General features: G+C 39.1%; 1 protein-coding gene across 1 annotated transcript in view; it reads right to left on the bottom strand.

Annotated features, from left to right (window-relative positions):
* Positions 1-18030, bottom strand: part of TSPAN5 (tetraspanin 5) — an 83096-nt gene that overhangs the window by 23557 nt on the left and 41509 nt on the right. Inside the window, exon 2 of the mRNA XM_084204901.1 lies at positions 1199-1249. Within this exon, the coding sequence (XP_084061027.1) occupies positions 1199-1249 (51 nt within the window). The remainder of the gene's footprint in view (positions 1-1198; positions 1250-18030) is intronic.

The raw sequence follows: 18030 nt of genomic DNA, 5'->3' as shown, positions 1-18030 counted from the left end.
CTATCCAACATCAGTATCATATGGCATACATATAAATATACATTTATATATGTGTGTGCGTGTATGTATATGTAAATATACATACACATCTATATAGGTGTACATAGTGTGCAGCAATTAATATCCTATTGCTGTTTGTGATGATCTCCTTCCAAGGCACACACACAGAGCAATTAAAACATAAGTTAACAACTCAAAATTTGTCCTGAATTTTTTAGAGGCAGAACTCTGGAGCTTCCAAATCTGTTATTTGTTCTACTGCAATTACCAGTTATTATGCCTTAAGTGAAGATCAATTTATAATTTACTCTGTTTTCCATTAAAAGAAGAAAAACTTATTATGCAACTGAATAACACAGCATTGTTAACAGCCAGGTTTTATTATTTTTAATCTCTTAAACAAAGAAGAAAAGGAAATACAGGCTTTAATTTCAGCTGTTGTCTTTTAGCAAGCCAAACTCTACATCCAGTAACCCAAGACATACTGACTAGTTCTGTAAATTATGCCTTGACATTTTATCTTCTTCCCAATTTCTGCAGCAAGCAAACTAAAAATTAAGCTCCGGTTCAGAATGTTTTCTCTTTCCCTGCCTGTTCACTCCACACACACACACAGACACACACAAGCACACTTCCCATTTCAAAGCTGATTTTAGAGTCTTCCAACAAAGGACGTTCTAGTGGCCGGTTTCATTTGCACTAGAAAAAACCAACAGTTATTCTGCCTCAGATTTGCATTGGTTTTCAGGGCTCATCTTGATTTCCATTTTTTTGGGTTTGTTTTTTTTAAGAGGAACAGCAATTAACATGCTATGGTAAGGCAAAGCCTAGTTGGGTATTTCTGAGGAAGCTGCCTTCTAAGACATGTAGGCTCCCCCTCCCTTCCTGGGAACACACTGCCCATACTGCCCCAGCAGGGTGTTCTGGTATCTAAACTGCAGTCAGTGTGCAAGGATTGAAATTATTAGTTTATGGGCAAGTGTCAGCCACCATTTCTTGCCAAGGTATTCTTGGGAAAGATTGCAACAGCCTTCCTCTAAGTGACCCAAGCTAAGGTTTTTATTTGACAGAGAGGCTTGATTTTGTTCCCATAGAAACTGTGTGTGAACACAAAATATGCAGCATATTACTGTTTCAATATTTCATCAGAAAAAGAGATAAAGAGGAAAAACAAACTTTGGTTCTATATTCAACTTACCTTTTCATTCCATGCCCACAATCCAATGCCAAGAAATGCTATGCCAAGGAACTAAAGGAAAATGGAAAAAAAAGAGCAGGAATTAGAAATCAGTAGTGGTTTTTGTCTGTTGGTTTTTTTTATAGATACATATTGACTCATTCACTCTGTTGGATAATAATTTTATCAGGACTGAGGGACGCTCAGTGAGAGTTTTACAATATGCATCCGGTTTATTTTAGAATTCAACTACTTTCAGTTGAAGAATTTAAAATTTGCAGAACTCGGGGATGTCCCACACAGGAACAGTAGGTGCAATAGGTGTCGCTTCATCAGTACAGAGCACGCAAGGTTCTTTTGAGTTTGTAAGACTCAAAGCAAACTCCACAGTCAAACAACACTTTTGTTAGCTATTTTACTATTGCATCACCACTGCCTACCCAAAGTAATTGCCCTCTCAGCACTCTCTCAGTGAGAAAGTGATTTTAAAAAATCCTAAATTTATTATCAGTTTTAGCAATGCTGTCCATATAAGATAACCCATCATTTCTGAGGGGGGGGGAAATAATAATACTGGTCTGAAATACTAAGAATTTTTAAAAGCCCTGCAGTTGATATTTGATAACTTTTCTGATACTGACAGTTTCATAAGTGAAGATCCATTTCCTTCCTCCCTCAAGGGATTCAACAGTGCCAAACTCAAGAGATGGTCTTTCCCCCACGATGAAAAAGGGAACAACCATCTTTGATTTTGTTACATCCGTGTTCTCTGAATAATTTAAAATGCATCATTTCCCTCCAAATCTACAGGGATTCCATACAAAAGCTACACTAATGATCAGTGAAACAAGCAAAACAGAAAGAATAAGCACTTCATCTCCCAACATCATTAGTGCATATTTGGCACAATACAGTATCAATCACATAACATGTTTAAAAAACATGTAGGAGATGTATGAGCACATCTCTAAATGTCCATCTGTCCAACTTGCATATCTGATTTTATAAGTGCCAACTAAAAACGAAACTATTTTCACTGTAGTTTCAGGGCATGCAATAGAATGATGCTCAAACATAAAACTGATTTTGTCATTTCTCCACACTGCAGTGTACAGACTTATTTTGGCACATAAATACCCTTTCTCTTAATATCTGTGTAAATAGTGAAGAATCCTAGTAATTTCTCTTTTGCAAACAGAAAAAAAGTGCTTTTCTGTTGAAAAGTGGGAGGAGGCAGGAATATAAACTTTAAAACCTTTTCCAGAAGTCATTTCAACAGTTTCAAACAAAGACTCCTTCCTTACAAGGACTTTTTTGAGGGGGCAATTTTAGCTTTGTATTACAAAGATATCTGTAACTCATTATGAAGCCAAATACATTCGCTACAATACCCTGAAGTTCCCAAACACCCCCTGCATTTCTGTAGCTTTCTCCTCCAAGTGTACTGTGCCAGTTACCCAAAGTACCATGCATACTGGGAACAAAACTTTTCCTTTTCGACTTGAAGAGTCGTGACTGTAAATTTGAACAATACTACAAGTCAGCATTCTTCAAAGGAAACTGTTGCAGGCTTCCTTGCATTTTAACAAAAGAGAAATGGAACTTTTTCTTAGATAGAAAGCAGGACTGCTGGTCAAGAAAGTTTTATTTCAATAGCCTTAATTATTTATAAAGTACAAGATGTGGATTTGAGAAAGTCAGTACAGCCTCTTCTAACACACCACATAAAAGCTAGAAAAAGGTCATCTTACCTGTATCAAAACTGTTTTTATGGTTATAAAGCTTGCCAAAAGATTGTGCGTAATCTTCCTGACTGAAGTGATTATTTGAAACTTGAGATAAAGCTGTTCAAGTTTCCAAATCCCTCTCAGAAAAATGCAGCTTTTTTTTTTTTTTTTTTCAGTAACAGTCTCCTTTCCTTCTTTCTTACCTAGCCAAAGGCAGCACAGCTGAAGGAACAGGGCCGGGGGAAGTTATATATTCTAAAAATCCATGAATTACACTTGAGAGAGGCAAATTGTTATTTGTAAAGGGGCACAAAACATTATGTTTGTGAACAGGTTAATATGGTTTTGAACAGAACAAGCATGGAAAACTAGAATGGAAGTATTTGATCAGTGTATATGAATGTAAGTTTCACATTCCTTCATCTCAGTTGTAGGTCTGGCCCAGCTTCACTGACTTTACATAAATTTAATCCACTCACGTGTCCTGATCCTTCAGCAGAACTTGAGACCTAAGGGCAAGATTACCTCATGGGTTGCAAAAGGTGACTGTAAACTACACAGGTCTCAAGCCAGGCCAAGCTCATGCCCAGTTACAGACTGGGCGATCAGACCATACTGTGCTAAACTGAAGCACCTAAAAACCAAAGTTGCCTAGCTTCTGTCAAGAGAACACAGAAAACTCAGTTCTCAGAGTTTTCAAAAGGATAAGAGAATTACATGCTGCTCTGTCCTCTCCATATCCTAACCCAGAAATGCTATTTCAGCAGATGAAGAACAATGAGCAAGACCCATTAGAAGAAATAAGATTCAGAATGGAATCATGAACTCTATCAGAGGATGCTGTGGAAATCAAAAGCTTGATGGCATGCAGAAAAAAAAACAGGTAATTAACAGATGGCCCATAGCTACTGAAATGTGATTCTGATGCAGCTTCTGGCTCAGAAAGTTTTTACACTGACACTCATTGGGAGATTGAAATAGGGGAAGATTGCTGCATGCGTGTTTTGTTGGTTAAATGGCTCTTACCTTGGAGAAACTTTACTTGCTCTACTTGAGACAAAATACAGAGGGAGGCAGAGGCAGATCACTCAACTAAGCCCCTAGTCACGCCCTAGGAAGGGCCCACCTTGGCACAAACACAGCCTGCTATGGAGATAAAGCACACAGGAATGCTCTCTGTAACCCCCACTGGCAGAAAACAGATGTTCATGAGAAGACTTACACCTCTCACCAGGATTAACTTTGGATTCTCTTGGCAATTATGAAAGAAACTCCTGCACAGCCTAAAATTATTAGGAAGAAATCCCAATGAGCAATAAAAAGGTGGAAGTTTACCTCATTATCAACAATTCATTTTACAGAGAAAAAGCCTCAATTCTCCACAAACATCTAATAAGACCATCTGGTCTAACTATAAATGGTCACTGCTGCAGAGCATGTAATATCTTGGTTTCCGTTTTTTCTTTCCTTTTTTATACAATAATTTTCAGGAGAATATTAAAACATTTCTCTGGAGCATTAGCCTTACAAAAAACACTTGCATAGCTATTTTCCCAGTCGTAAGTTTTCTATTCACAAACAAAACCCAAATGTTTTTATATTTCTTTTCTATAAAGATTAAATGTATTTACAAGTAGAAGGTGTAGCAGTACTTGCACTGTTAGTATGCTTGTGAAATTCACATGCTGTTTTCCGAACTGACTTGACCAGCATTTCAAGCTATACATATTTTATTCTCAAGACAGTCTTGCCAGCATGGAGGAAAAATATTCTTTTTTTGGTAAGGATTCATCACACAGCACAGCATTGTATTTAAAGGCTATTGGGGCAAACACTAACAAAAAGGCAAGAAAACCTTTGAGAGGCACTTACTCGTAGACTGACCAGCCATTACTAAACATAGGGAATTTTTCACCTCAGCTGACATTCTTAACTTGGCACCAGTTTTCAACTAAAAGGACGACAGCAGCAGGCCAAGCAGTTAGAGGTTGGTTGGTATGCCACATGCATAAACCAGTGTACATTTAAGTGTGGTTACATTAAACAGTTGTGAGAGGTGGAAGCCTTGTGCAGGCACCTCATTTCACCTTCCTTGTGACAACAGAAACACCAGCCAAAACCGGCCAAAGCTGTCTGAGTTCAGAACCAGAGCTTTCCTGGTCAATTGCAGTGTCGGGAGTGTTTAAGTCCTGTACTTTGACAGTGTGAACAACTCCCGCTTGCCCTTCCCTTTGAAGTGCCACAAGAACTTAGTGCATGGTGTTAGAATGGAGACGACCAGGATTCCTCCGGCACTTCAGTGTTCCAGTGTGCTGTAGGTTATTCACTGAGCAAGGCTTCCTGCTGTGATTCAAGCAGCACAGCACAGAGCACGAGGTACAGTATTTTACCAACACTACAGTGGTGATCAGGACAACATGAAGTATAGCAGTTGACATCCTGAAACACAGTCAGGAAAACACACGGCTCCTGCGCTTTGTACATACATAAAGCAGCGCTGACAAGTTCCTAACTCAACTCTGAAACCCCAAATGAACAATTTTTCCCAAAGAACTTCCTCTGCAGCAGTCTGTGCTCAGACTTAATCAAAGTTATTTTAGCTGCAATACTCACTGCTTCTCTGAAGTATTTTATGCCAAATAAGTCCTTTTGCTTTAAACCAGGGCAAAAATGAGCTTAATGTATGTGTCAGTTTTTGTCTGTGTCAAAAAAGGATTTAATTGTTGGTTTTGTTGCTTGTTTGCTTTTAAGCAGCTCTGACAGAGAAAGAGCACCAAAGTAGAAATCAAAGTTTCACATAGTTTTCTTCTCTCCTTCACATCACTGACATGTACTCTGCTTAAAATATGTCACTAAGCGTTGTCTCAAGCAGAACAGATAAGACATCCTTTCAACTCTACAGCATTCACCTGGACCAGTTTCACATGGAAGGGAAGTACCAGAAGTCTGCTCTTATTTCTGTTTCCATACGCCCCAGTTTCAATGACTATTCCATTCTCAACATAAATTATTAAAGCATTTTATTTTTATGGGGCTAAAAGTGTGCTGATGAAAGGAGAGGCAAACTGCTCAAAGCACACCTATACATGTACACATCTATGCTAATGCTTTCTTCTAAAGCCCATTTCTTGTTTGCCTTGAGATTAGCATCTAGGAAACTCCATGAACTATAGTCAGTGAATGAAGGTACTGATGAAGATGCTGCGTAGGTGACTAATTACCATTTTAGTTCATGGCAACATTCAGACATAGAATATAACACAAACCTATTTCCATTTTATGTGCAGTCTCTAAAGAACATTATACTATATTTCACAGATAACTGTCTTGGTAAAATCTTTTCCTTCCTGACACAAAACCCACACATGTGGAATTAAAAAAAAAAAAACTATTTCCCAGCTTCCACACATTTTTATCAGCTAAATCAGAGACTTGACTGATTTTTATAGACTTATCCAAAGGAGAAAAAACAGACCTGAGAACACAATGAGAAAAGCTGTCTGCTCCATCTTGCAAAGATCCTTTGCATGATGTTTTCTAATGAAAAATTAAACACACATAACCCCAATTTTCAGAGCAAGACACTATGGCTGTTAATGTATGTTTTGTTTTCACCAGTATGGGGTTTTCTGTTTTGTCTGACAAGAAAGCAAGATATATATATACTCCCCCCACTGCAGAGTCAGTTGCTATCAGTTTCTTACTGTCTTTTCCAGTTCCTGAATTGTAAAAGCAAGACATCTGCTTTCTGTTACTGTTGCTCTACGTATTTGTTTTATTGCTTTCTGGTGGTGCAATTGTATGCAGTGCCGATCAGCTTGGAGCAAGACTCCCTTAAGACTAAAGTCCCTCCCCTCTTGTCCACAGAACCTGATATTCTGGAAAAGACAAAAAGGAGAATGAATTGTGTCCTATTTCCCATGCTCCAACTTTTGAACAACTCCTCTCAACCCTAGACAAAATAAATTTAACTCTTTTCAAATGCTCACTGAGACTTTTCAAACTTAGGTCCTGATGCCTAAAGAAAATGCTTCATTTGGAGCAGATTTATTTTAAAGAATAAAAAAATTTAACATACCAGTCACTTTGTAAAATTCTTCAACAAAAGCTTTTGGGAGTTTAATGTTTTCATTTCTGTGAGATCTAGCTCATTTCCTAAAACTAGTACCTTTTTTTCCCACACAAAAATCAAAGACCATTAAAAGTAACTACCCCACCACTACCACACAGAAACATTCAAAAAGCCTTGAGTTGAAGTAACAAGACATCTCCATTCACAGTCACTTTGGTACACTCATCTCACATAGATTCCGTCCTTTCTCTTCTTTCTACTCTCTACTGGAATTTGTTTCACCACACTCTCTCTCTTCAGGCTCTCCTTGAGCCCAAAAGACTTTGCAGAAAGACTAAGAAATTCTGCTGTACACGCCTTTCCAAAGATCTCTTCCCTGCCTTTGCTTCTGAACTACAGTAAGTGCTACATGTCCTTCTGCTTTTCCTATCCAGCCTTGTTCTCATCAACACCATCCCACCTCTAGCTCAGTCCTTGCCACTGCAACATCCATGACTGAAGTAATTTTCTATTTGCAAAACTTTCCAAAAATTATGTAAGTGGTGTTGCAGCAGCATATATAAACAGTAAGGGCTTAAAATACAAACATACGCAGTAGAAAACTGCAAAATAAAATAACTGGGAAAAAAACCCTAAACCTGATTTTGACTTCCTCTATCATTACATTCATCATTTATCTTAGGCAGGTTGACAATGCAAAGTCTTCTCATTCTGGCATACAAGTCAGGTATAAGAAGAAATATAAGGGCAAAGAAAGAATATTTTGCTTCAAGCTAGGGTGAAGGGAAAAGGTCTGGAAGCAGAACTGCAAACGGGTCATTTTCCAGGTCTGTTTTGCTGCCCGGGGTCAGCAGCTTCCAGCACCTGAGGGCAGCTAGGCCTCTTCTATCTTCTTCCTGCTGCTGCGCCAATTTTATCCATACCAAACCCCTTGACCTGAGCTTCAGACTATTTAAGTGCATCTCCGCCATAAGTTTTCACATTCTTTTCCAGAAGCTGCTGTTCCACTAAAAAATTTTGAAAAGTAACACCACACCCACAAAAATCCAGAGAATACATTCAGTCTCATTAGGAAACTGATACACAAGTGCTCACTTATTCCAGTTGCAAGCAGTAAAGTTGTAACATCTACTTCAGGCATTTGATACAGCAAACAGAAACAATCTGAGCTAGTCTTTTTCCCTAGTAACAAATGGTCAATTACATTCCCTGCACAATTGATTGAGCAACTGAGAACATCAAGAGTGCAGAGGCAGGAAATACAAACAGGTTGGCTTGTCAACACAGCAGGATACTCTGAATGCTCAGCATTTCCTATTGGGAAAGCAGTCTCAGCTCCCAGCTGTGCTGGCAGGCTGCAGAGAGGGAGTCCCAAAATCTTCTATTCCAGCTACACAAGCTGCCACACCCCAAGCTGTTTCATAGGAGATTCAAATGTCAGAGATTCATTCTCTTCGCTTTGCTGAGAAGCAAACACATGTGGAGGATGAGGGAGGAATGAGAAGACTGAAGCAGTCTGGACAGAGAGGCAAGTAAACACCACCAACTTTACAAAAACAAATAAGGCAAACAATTTAACTTTGCTCTCTTTCTACTTGAAAAAAAAGAAAAAAACAACCAGCATAGAAAGAATGAGCATCAAGCAAACAGTGAACACACCCCCAAAATGCAAATACACACACAACTTTTCCTAGGAACTTTCTCAACAGCTTTATTGTCTCTTCCCTCCACCAAACACTCATTCCTGGTTCTCTGACTAGAGTCCCGCACAATAAAATCTTCAAAACCATTTGAAAGTTACTGGTACCACATATACGAAGAAATCATAGCTTGAAAAGGTAGGAAGTGAGTCAACACAATTTAATAACATGCCAAAAGACAAGTTCAGGTGCTCAAAATCCTGGCCCTGATATGATGTGCTTTATAGCTTATCACACTTCTCATGTGACTCAGAGTTACAAATTCTCTAATGGCAAATGCACAAATGTATGGCATATGTTCATACATGAAATAAATCAACTAACATCGCATGTGGGGTGATGCAGGAGAGAAGCAATCACCAGAAGGGCTGTGGTAGGTTTATCAAGAGTCGACAGCCTACTAACACTTCACTTTACAAAGGTGCTGCAAGATGTGCAGAGGCCAGCAGTACTTTGTCAACATAAACAAAAGCAGAACCTCAAAAGCCAAATGCGTGCACAACTTCATATTTCAGAGAGATGGGGGGGGGGGAGGGGGGGGAAATAAAGCCAAATGCTAAGTAGGCAGTAGGTATTTCTAATACCCACACACAACTGCTATCAGCAATCCAGACACTCAAAGCCAAATTACAAGTCACATATTGCATAAATACTGACCAAACTTCTTCATCGCTTTGCACTTTGTAGTCATTGCAATAGAGGGAAATGTCTCAGAGTAGTATTTTCAGCCAATATCACCATTTCCTGTATGTTACACTAACTGCCCAGAAGTAAAAACTTCAGATTATGTATTAGAAATGGTTCTATGAATGTCTGAGTGCAGCTTCCAGAGACACTCGTTGTCTGCTGACCAGAGCTTTGAGAAATTCTTTTCCAGAAGGTAACTCCGCTCTGCATTTTGTCTTGCAGTGTGTCGCTTCTTACTAATTCTAGAGGTTACGGTATATAGATTAAATAAGACTATTCACCAAATTAAGCTATATTTTTAATTATGTTGACATTAACCCATGCTTTAGAATGTATATTTATACTATATCTTTCCAATGAAAGTAAAATATGCAGGGATTGACACCAATTTGTCCTTACTGCAACAGCACACTTCACAAGGGCAAAGTAAACAAAACTGCGATTTGAATTTCTTTTCAAACACAAATGACATGGAACAAACCGGAGGGAACAAATGGTCACAGTGCTGTTTACCTGAGGGGTGTGATCCCAGGCAAAAGCTCCACAGTTTGGCAGTAGAAAAAAAAAAGGCAGCTATAAACCAGCTGCTTGTATAAATGAAACAGACTGCTGACCCTCTGTCTGGTTTGCAGACAACATCAAAAGCATCTCTATTATTTGTCATTCTCAAACGAGGTATTGGGGGCTTGACTAAACAAGCAGACAAAATCCTCTTCACTTCTGTTAAGATGCCCCTTCAGATCACAACTGGTTAACAGCCTGGGGTGGCCTTGCTGCTGACAGCTTTGCTGGACTAGTGCTGAAGATACAAATACAATGCTATCACTGCAATTTAATTTGGGGGTTAAACTTGCTTTAAGAATAAATGCATTGAAAAAACAGAACTACACTGGAAGATTTCCCATTCCCTATGACAGAGCCTACTCTTCTCATATAATTTCAGCTTAGCCAACAGCCTGAGCAGTATCACCTACATCATATAAAATGCTCACGTGCTTGCAAATGCAAACTTTTATTCCCAATTTTATTGCCACTTTGAACTACATTATTTCCGTAAACTATAGTTCCTGATGAATCCACCAGCTTGCTTACTGTTTGCACAAACCTTCTCTGCTTTGCACAAACACTCACAGCTGATTGTTCTAACGACACCTAGCAGTAAAACAAGGACTAGAAAACGTCTTTAAGGGATCTGGAAATGTAATTGTAGTACATGCAGATGGCTCCTTAAGAGAAAAGCTATAAAAAGCAAGTGACTAAGACCCTTGTGCTGCAAAGCTGTGCTCTCGCAGTCAGTCTTTGCATACCGCTTTTTCAAAACAACACCCCAACAAAAAAATCCCAACAACTGTGCACAGAAGACTGGATTTGGTTTGACTTCATGCACTCACCCATCACTTTGACTTAGTCCAGAAACTGCTACTCCTCATAGGAAAAGTTTCTTTCTTTCTGCTCAGCCCCAGAAGGGTTTCAAGGCATCAAGTACATAAGCAACACTAAGCAGTAATTTAATATAAAAATATGAATACTAGGTAAGTTTCCGTGCCCAGCTGGACATTGTTATAAAAGTGAATAAAAGAAAGCATTTATTTTTTACTATTGAGTGCCAGTAGTAAAACTCATTTTGAAACTTTAGCTGTTTCCCATGGAACAGTCACCCTGCACAGGATCTCAGAAGGGACATCCGCAATCCACACTCTCAACTCCAGCCTTCCAGGCAAAACCCACTACACTCGGCTTGATCAGTTGAAAGATAACAAAATTTTCTAGAGCACTGCCTTTAAGAACCCCACAGAATCTTGTTGGAATAACGATGTGTTAGGCAAGCAGACCTCTGTCAGACTGAGGGGCTCAGAAAGCCTTCTGACCCACCACGATAGAAGATTTCTCAGCGCCAATAAAACAGTCAGGGATACAAAGAGATCAAGAAATGTATGTTTTAACAAACCTGAAATAGAAACTAGGGCAAAAGCATCAGCCAGGACATTTCCTCAACTTTGCTTAAAAGGCTTCATGTTCTAAAGAAGTACAACTCCACACTACAGATAATCCTATATATTAGCTAACCGATAATTCTAATGATGCATTTATACAGCAAAGAAGGTGCATCTCAGCTACTAACTGGAGAAAATTAATTCCTCCTAAAAACACCAATGTCAAGAGGGTACCCTGGTAGAGGAAAGATAAAAACTTCAGCATAAAGGAGAACACGCACTGCATCAAACTGCCAAACCAATCTTGGCAATTCTCTGCCTACACTGTAACTTCAATCCATGCTAGAAGAGAAAAGAAACATTTTGCAAAACAAAAGTGCAAGCACAACACTACATGGAAAAAAACTTATTTGGCTTTTTCCCTTATCTGAAAAATAATGCCTAAGTTTCACCCAAAGTTAATAGTGTCAGAATTTCACTTTTCAGCCACTAACTGACAAACACAAGCAACAGGAAAGGATCCAACTTGAAAGGCATGCTTTCCCAGAGAAGTGTTTGGAAAGGAAACCACTCTTAAGAAAGCTTCTCCTGGTTTTCAGCCTTGCTTTTGTTTAAGAGCAAGTATATTTGGAAGCTGATTCTAAATTTGAGAAGTAAACGCAAACAAAACAAAAAGTTTAACTGAGCATGAAAAAGCAGTATCAAACACATTTTTCCTGTTTTTCAATAATGCCATTTACTGATCCTCTTTGAAGCAACTGAAACTATTTGTATATTGACAAACACACCCAGGAAAGTCCAGAATGCTCTGCCTGCTTCTCTTCCATTTCAAAACACTTCAGCCTAGAAAATTTCCCCATTAACCTGTGCTGTTGTTCATCCACTACAAGGACAGTAGAAACCTTTCAAAGCATGAATTCTTTTCCTTTAACTGTATTTGCATACATTTAGATATTTCTTTATTTGAGCTGAAACACCAGGAAACACAAAGACACCTTTAAATCTGGTCCTTCCCTGCTGCACAAACACTGCAATTAACCCTGCACCGGGCTGCCCAGAGACAGGGTAAGAGAAGAGGTCTTCAACAATACACAGCTGAACCAGCTGTAACTACGACTGAGGAGCTATCGGCAGGAATCCTTTCCAGCTACTCACATCCTTTCCCTCACATAGTGAAGAAAGGTGACCACAAACAAATTGGAACAGCAGGAGGGCTGAACATATGGGACATACAGATGGAACGAAATTTAACAATCTAAACATGTGTCATATACTTAAAGACTAAGAAGATAACTGCTATAAACTGCAAATTTATTCACTGGAAACACAACAGAAGACAGCCTTGAAATTGCATGCATCAATCTGTGAGCTAGCAAGTTGATGGAATACAGAAAGAGAAAATACTTGACATTTAATACAACATTCTCAGAAAGAATGTAGCTGCTTTCTAAAGGTTTCCCTCACCTCCACTATCTCTTCAAAAACGTAAAATGGCCAACACCACCAGTACATCTGTAGCCTAAATGTTTGTGGGCTCTTCTTTCAAGTGTCACATGGCCACTGGCAGTGTCCAACTGTAGAAGTTAAAGCACATGGGTTACAACTCCCATAGGAGACCCCACCAACATTCACCAATTAAACTGGGTTCTGAGGATTTTTGTTAAGTGGACCTGTAACACTTTGTATGTGGCTGGGCATGTCAGCATAAAACTGCACCTTCATTAACTACACTTCAACCTAAACAATGCTAGGAAGATAAGGGAGCCCAGAGAGTGTAGACTTAAATGCAGACACACAAACAGAAGCATATAAGATCACAGCTCTTAACTCCTTAGAGTGACAGGGGTTTTTTTATTAAGGAACATGTTTTCAACATCTCCATCTGTGACTGCTGAACTCCTGGTCTCCCTAGTAAATCACCAGGCTTCTGTCACACAAACAGCAAGTGAGAGGGTTTTCTAGGATCAGGCCTGTAATTGCTTTGCTCCAAAGTCACCCTCATTCATTCAACCACTCATGATTAGCCCCTTCCCCTGAAAGCACAACACACTGTTCCCAGCGTGGCATGGGTTCCTCAGTCCGTCCCATTTAGATGTGTCTGCATAAAATCACCACCTAATTCCATGACATTTGGTACAGTGCTGACCCTTATTCACACAGAAGGCATGAAAGGAGCCCAGTGTAGTGGAACTGCGTTCCTGGCACGGCCGGGCTCTTCTGGCTGCCCTCACATGACCTCTGTTTGGTTTCTGTCACTGCCAAATGGGCAGAGCACAAAAAAGTGCAGGGTGGCGTGTCACATCCTCTCTCTCGATGCACCAAATCGAGCAATTAGACTCTACAGCAGGCACCCTCAGGGCATTGAAAAGATCGAGCAAGGGGAACAGTGTGTGAAGACAGAGACACACCACGGATTGCTTTTTGTCTCTCCTTCACTTAATCCAGTAATTACCACTACCAGCTCTTGCCTCAGGCAGAGCAGAAGGAAAAACCCTGTACGAGTTGAAATTATATATCCCAAATTAAGCAATGGGGTTGCCTCCCCGCCTGCCATTACAGTCAATATACATGATGTTTTATGTAACAACGCAGGACAACAAATCCATCCATACTTTTCTACACTGTCAGTCTGGTCTATCACCAACTTGCTTGGAGCTCCTACTCCTGCCTCTCCTACACAATTCCTACAAGATACGGATGTTTGAGGCTGTGCTACAGGAACTTACCAGCCCCAAATTGTAACACGTACAAGCCCCTGCACTCTCAACCAACATATTCACATTTCTGCACAAAGAGCTTCTAATCAGCCACGAGACCGTGTGGAGGCTGGAGCTGCGAAAGAAGCAGCAGAAGGAGAAAGCCCACACTCCACAGCATTCCAGTGACTAAGAGAGATTAGATTTGGCTGCTGGCTGAGCTGTCTGTCCCCATAAGACACTGCATCTATTATCTATCTAAATGCATGAAATACAACTAATTTTTTTTTTTTAATGTTTGAAAAAATTACACTGTTTCAGTTCTCCAGGCAAAAGATGCACAACAACTAGGATATACAAACATACCAAACTGTGGCACAATTCCCTCTATTTCCCTTTAGACTTTAACAGTAGCCAAGAACTACTAGAAGCTTTTGAAAATTCTCTCCATAATAATTGCTAATGTCCACAGTGCCTGACTTAAGAGAAACAATTTATTACAATTACCTTGTTAAAACTGAGAAGTGGACCAAAAAAGCATAATGGGAAACCAGTAAACTCTCCTTAATTCTGTGGACATTAATTCACATCACAGAATTTGAAGGCTAAAAATAGTACCACTGTCTTTGAAGCCACCTGCTCCATCTCCTCTTAAAATGTATTTTTATTTTAGAAAGAAAACATTTAATGAGTGTCCACCTGCTTTACCAGATTTTCTGTTCTGAAAATTGCATGCAATCAGTGTTACTAATGAAATTGATTTACCTCTTCATTTGAGAATAGCTACCTGTATTTTTCTATTCTCCCACAATTTGTTTTTTTAAATGGTTATCCCCCTTGCAAAATTAGGGCATCTTACAGACCACAGATTCCCTGGAGAAGAAAAAACAAAGAGGTTCCACAAATACAGATTCTGTTCTTTTCATCAATTGAAGGATTCCCTCAATTCTTGGCTCCCAATAAATATTAAATAACTTAATCCAGTTTGAGTCCCGATATTCATACATGCTTATGAAATACATCCATTTCTTTCTCAACAGATCTCAGTAGTCAATATAACACAAACAGATCCTTCCTATTTCTGCCACATAAATTAGCAATAAATATGAGCAAAACCAAAGACCCTAAGCTGCCTGATACCGTGTCCTGTGCGCAAGAGACTTCTTTGGCTACTTCCCATATATTTCTATGCAGCCTTCCCATCAGACAGGAGTGAAAAGCTTGGAGGTTTGCACCAAAGTAAGGAGACAGCTACTCTGTGGGTCAATCTCCACTGACAGAAGCAGTACAATTAAGAGCTCAGCTTAAGCCTGACTTATACTTTCTACTTAATTCACTCTTCCAAATCCCATCACCAAGGCTTTTCTGACAAATCCAGCCATCCCAGGACTGCAGGTGCACACAAGGAAGGCAGTAAGACAGCTGACAAAATCACCCCAAACACACGTACTGGCCCCATGCAAGCACTTAGAGCTATGGACAAAAGATCTCTGCCACCATGCACGGTCTTCCAGGGCAATGAGAGATACTAGTAAATGCAAAATCAGAACTTTGATACATTCTTATAACAATAAAATTTTTCATATTGATCAGAATATTTTTTCTGGCTTTAAAAGATAAAATATTATCAGACACTAACAAAAAATACTACCTGGATCTCAGACTCTTCTACCCCTTTCTTTTCTTTAGAGTGTGTGGCTCTGAGTCCTTCCTAATAATTTGTCTGCAGTTAATCCTACAAACTGAGATTTTTATTCCTGTGTTCAATGATGCTGAAAATTGCCCATGTGAAGAAATCCCCCTGGAATTACACCAAAACTCCTGCTATTCTCAGCACGTACAATGCACAGTATGCTGAGCTGCATAGTAAGCATCCAGATAAACCTTCATGTGCAAAAAAACCTCACTTCACAATGAAAATTAACATACCACCCTGCCATAGCTTACAAAACAAAACTGAAAATTTAATAAAGAAACCCTTAAAAGTACAATATCTGTTTGTAAAAGCTGAGGAGGTGAGCTGTGCTCAATGATCTGCCTGGAGTCCTTCATGACATCTGCCAGTCCCAAAGCAGTATCTTGGCTGTGCTTCATTTTCAGAGATTGCACTTCAGCAGTCAGTGTAAGTAATCAATGCAGCACAGTCCATCTCATGATTTAGAAATTTTTTTTAAATGTATTCTTTCACTTTAGTTTTTTTAACATGAATGTGCTCCTTAGAAACTTCTTTGATTCACTGTAAAAAGATAACATAAGATTGACATCTCATCAAATGCGATATAATCTAACCAGTAGTCCTTCATCTATCCCTGTTATGCCTTCACAAAAAGGCACTGAGGAACACCTTCTATCTAAAATGTATCATTTTTATTAGTCAACCTGTAGGCAGACACCATTTTTTAAACACTTTTGCATAAGGCCATTGCTACTGATTTTGCATAGGGAAAAAACTCCCTATGGAAGTGAATTTTCTGTCACCCTGAGAGTCATGTCCCCATCACCTCTCCATCTACCCAAGAGCAAGAGCTTTGCTAGAAGCATGGGTATGAACAGCAGTTTTTACACAAGACGTCTGATCTACTTTTCAATGAGTCCTCTTTGAACAAGCCATGTGTCCTGCAGCACAGATAACTGCATTCCATTGACTTTTCCTATCAATTGTTCAATTCTATTCCATGAAAGCAAAGGTGCAGCTTGGACAATGAAAGGATCAAGAAGAATTTATTCAATTAGCAAGGGGAATTAGCCACTGAATTATCATTGAGTGAATATTATATATTCTTACATCAAATTACAAAAAATAGGGCACACTTCAGTGAAATTGTATGGTATTTTTTTTAACAATCAAAGAGTGATTGGAAGCAATAGATTGAGATTGATACCATTGCAGCAGAGATAAAGAAAAAAGAACCAGCCCCAAGCTAAGGCAATGATCATCTCTTTTACCATATTTTAGAAGTCATAGAAAAGCACCTAATGAGTGTAATATTTCTCCTGAGAAATCTAACACCTAATATTAAATATATATTTCATTCTATACCATAGTTTTTATTCTATCACTGAAATTGGTAATTCTGACAAGCCTTTTTACAAACTTTCAATTAAAATTCTGATAAAACTTGCGTGAAAGACAAAACCACAAAACCACTAAGACAAAGAGAACAGCATCTAATTGATATGTTTGGCTGAATGAAGGACTAAAAGCAAGCCCTTTTTTTGTAGTCCCATGTTCAATTTAACATTTAGAATGCTTTATGCAATATCCAATTGCTTTATCTATTTGTTTTAATTTGTAATGCTTTCCATTATTAAAATTTGATCTGTCTACCAAATTCAGCTACCTAGGCATTAGGCCAATTAACTATAAACTTATTTCCCTCCAAAATAAGAGTAATACAGGCAGTGGAACTGCAGCAAGTCTAAACATCATGAGAAGAACGAACTTCCAGGTATTACGAATTTCTTGTGTAAATCCTCCGTAAGAGATTTAGCACAAAGGAGCATGGTCTGTTCTGTTGGGTTTATTCCCTTTACATGGTCAGTTACAGACACCTAGGACTAAGGCTGCAGCTTGTTTTTGAGAACTGTTTTTCTCAAACACTAGTTTTAATTTGCACTGTGGTATGAAACACAGAAAAGGGCAACTGTGTAAGGACAAGAGATTGCAGTGGAAATTCCAGGGTAGCTAAAGTAACTGCGGCCATCTGTACTTGCATTCTGCACCAAAGCTACTGCACTTCACATAGAACCCAGGAGCTCCTTCCAGCTCTGGTGTGCTTATCACAGCCTACCTTGGGCCCAGAACACTGAGTTTGGGGTAGGGGTGACCACACAGCTGTTTTTAAAGAACAGCTCTGAAATGTCTCTGGTTTAGCTCCCACACCTTTAATTGGGAGAGAGCTGACAAGCAAAATTCATTCTGTCTTGGTGTACAGAAGAAGATTCTTGGTTTTCTGTTGAAGACCATCTAGCACATTACAAACTGAGAGCTAATCCATTTCACACGTGCAAAGACACATGGAGTTAAACAGGAACTT

This window comes from Fringilla coelebs (assembly GCF_963513975.1).
Source record: "Fringilla coelebs genome assembly, chromosome: 4".
NCBI classification, from domain to species: domain Eukaryota; kingdom Metazoa; phylum Chordata; class Aves; order Passeriformes; family Fringillidae; genus Fringilla; species Fringilla coelebs.
This window is presented reverse-complemented; position numbering and strand designations above follow the sequence as displayed.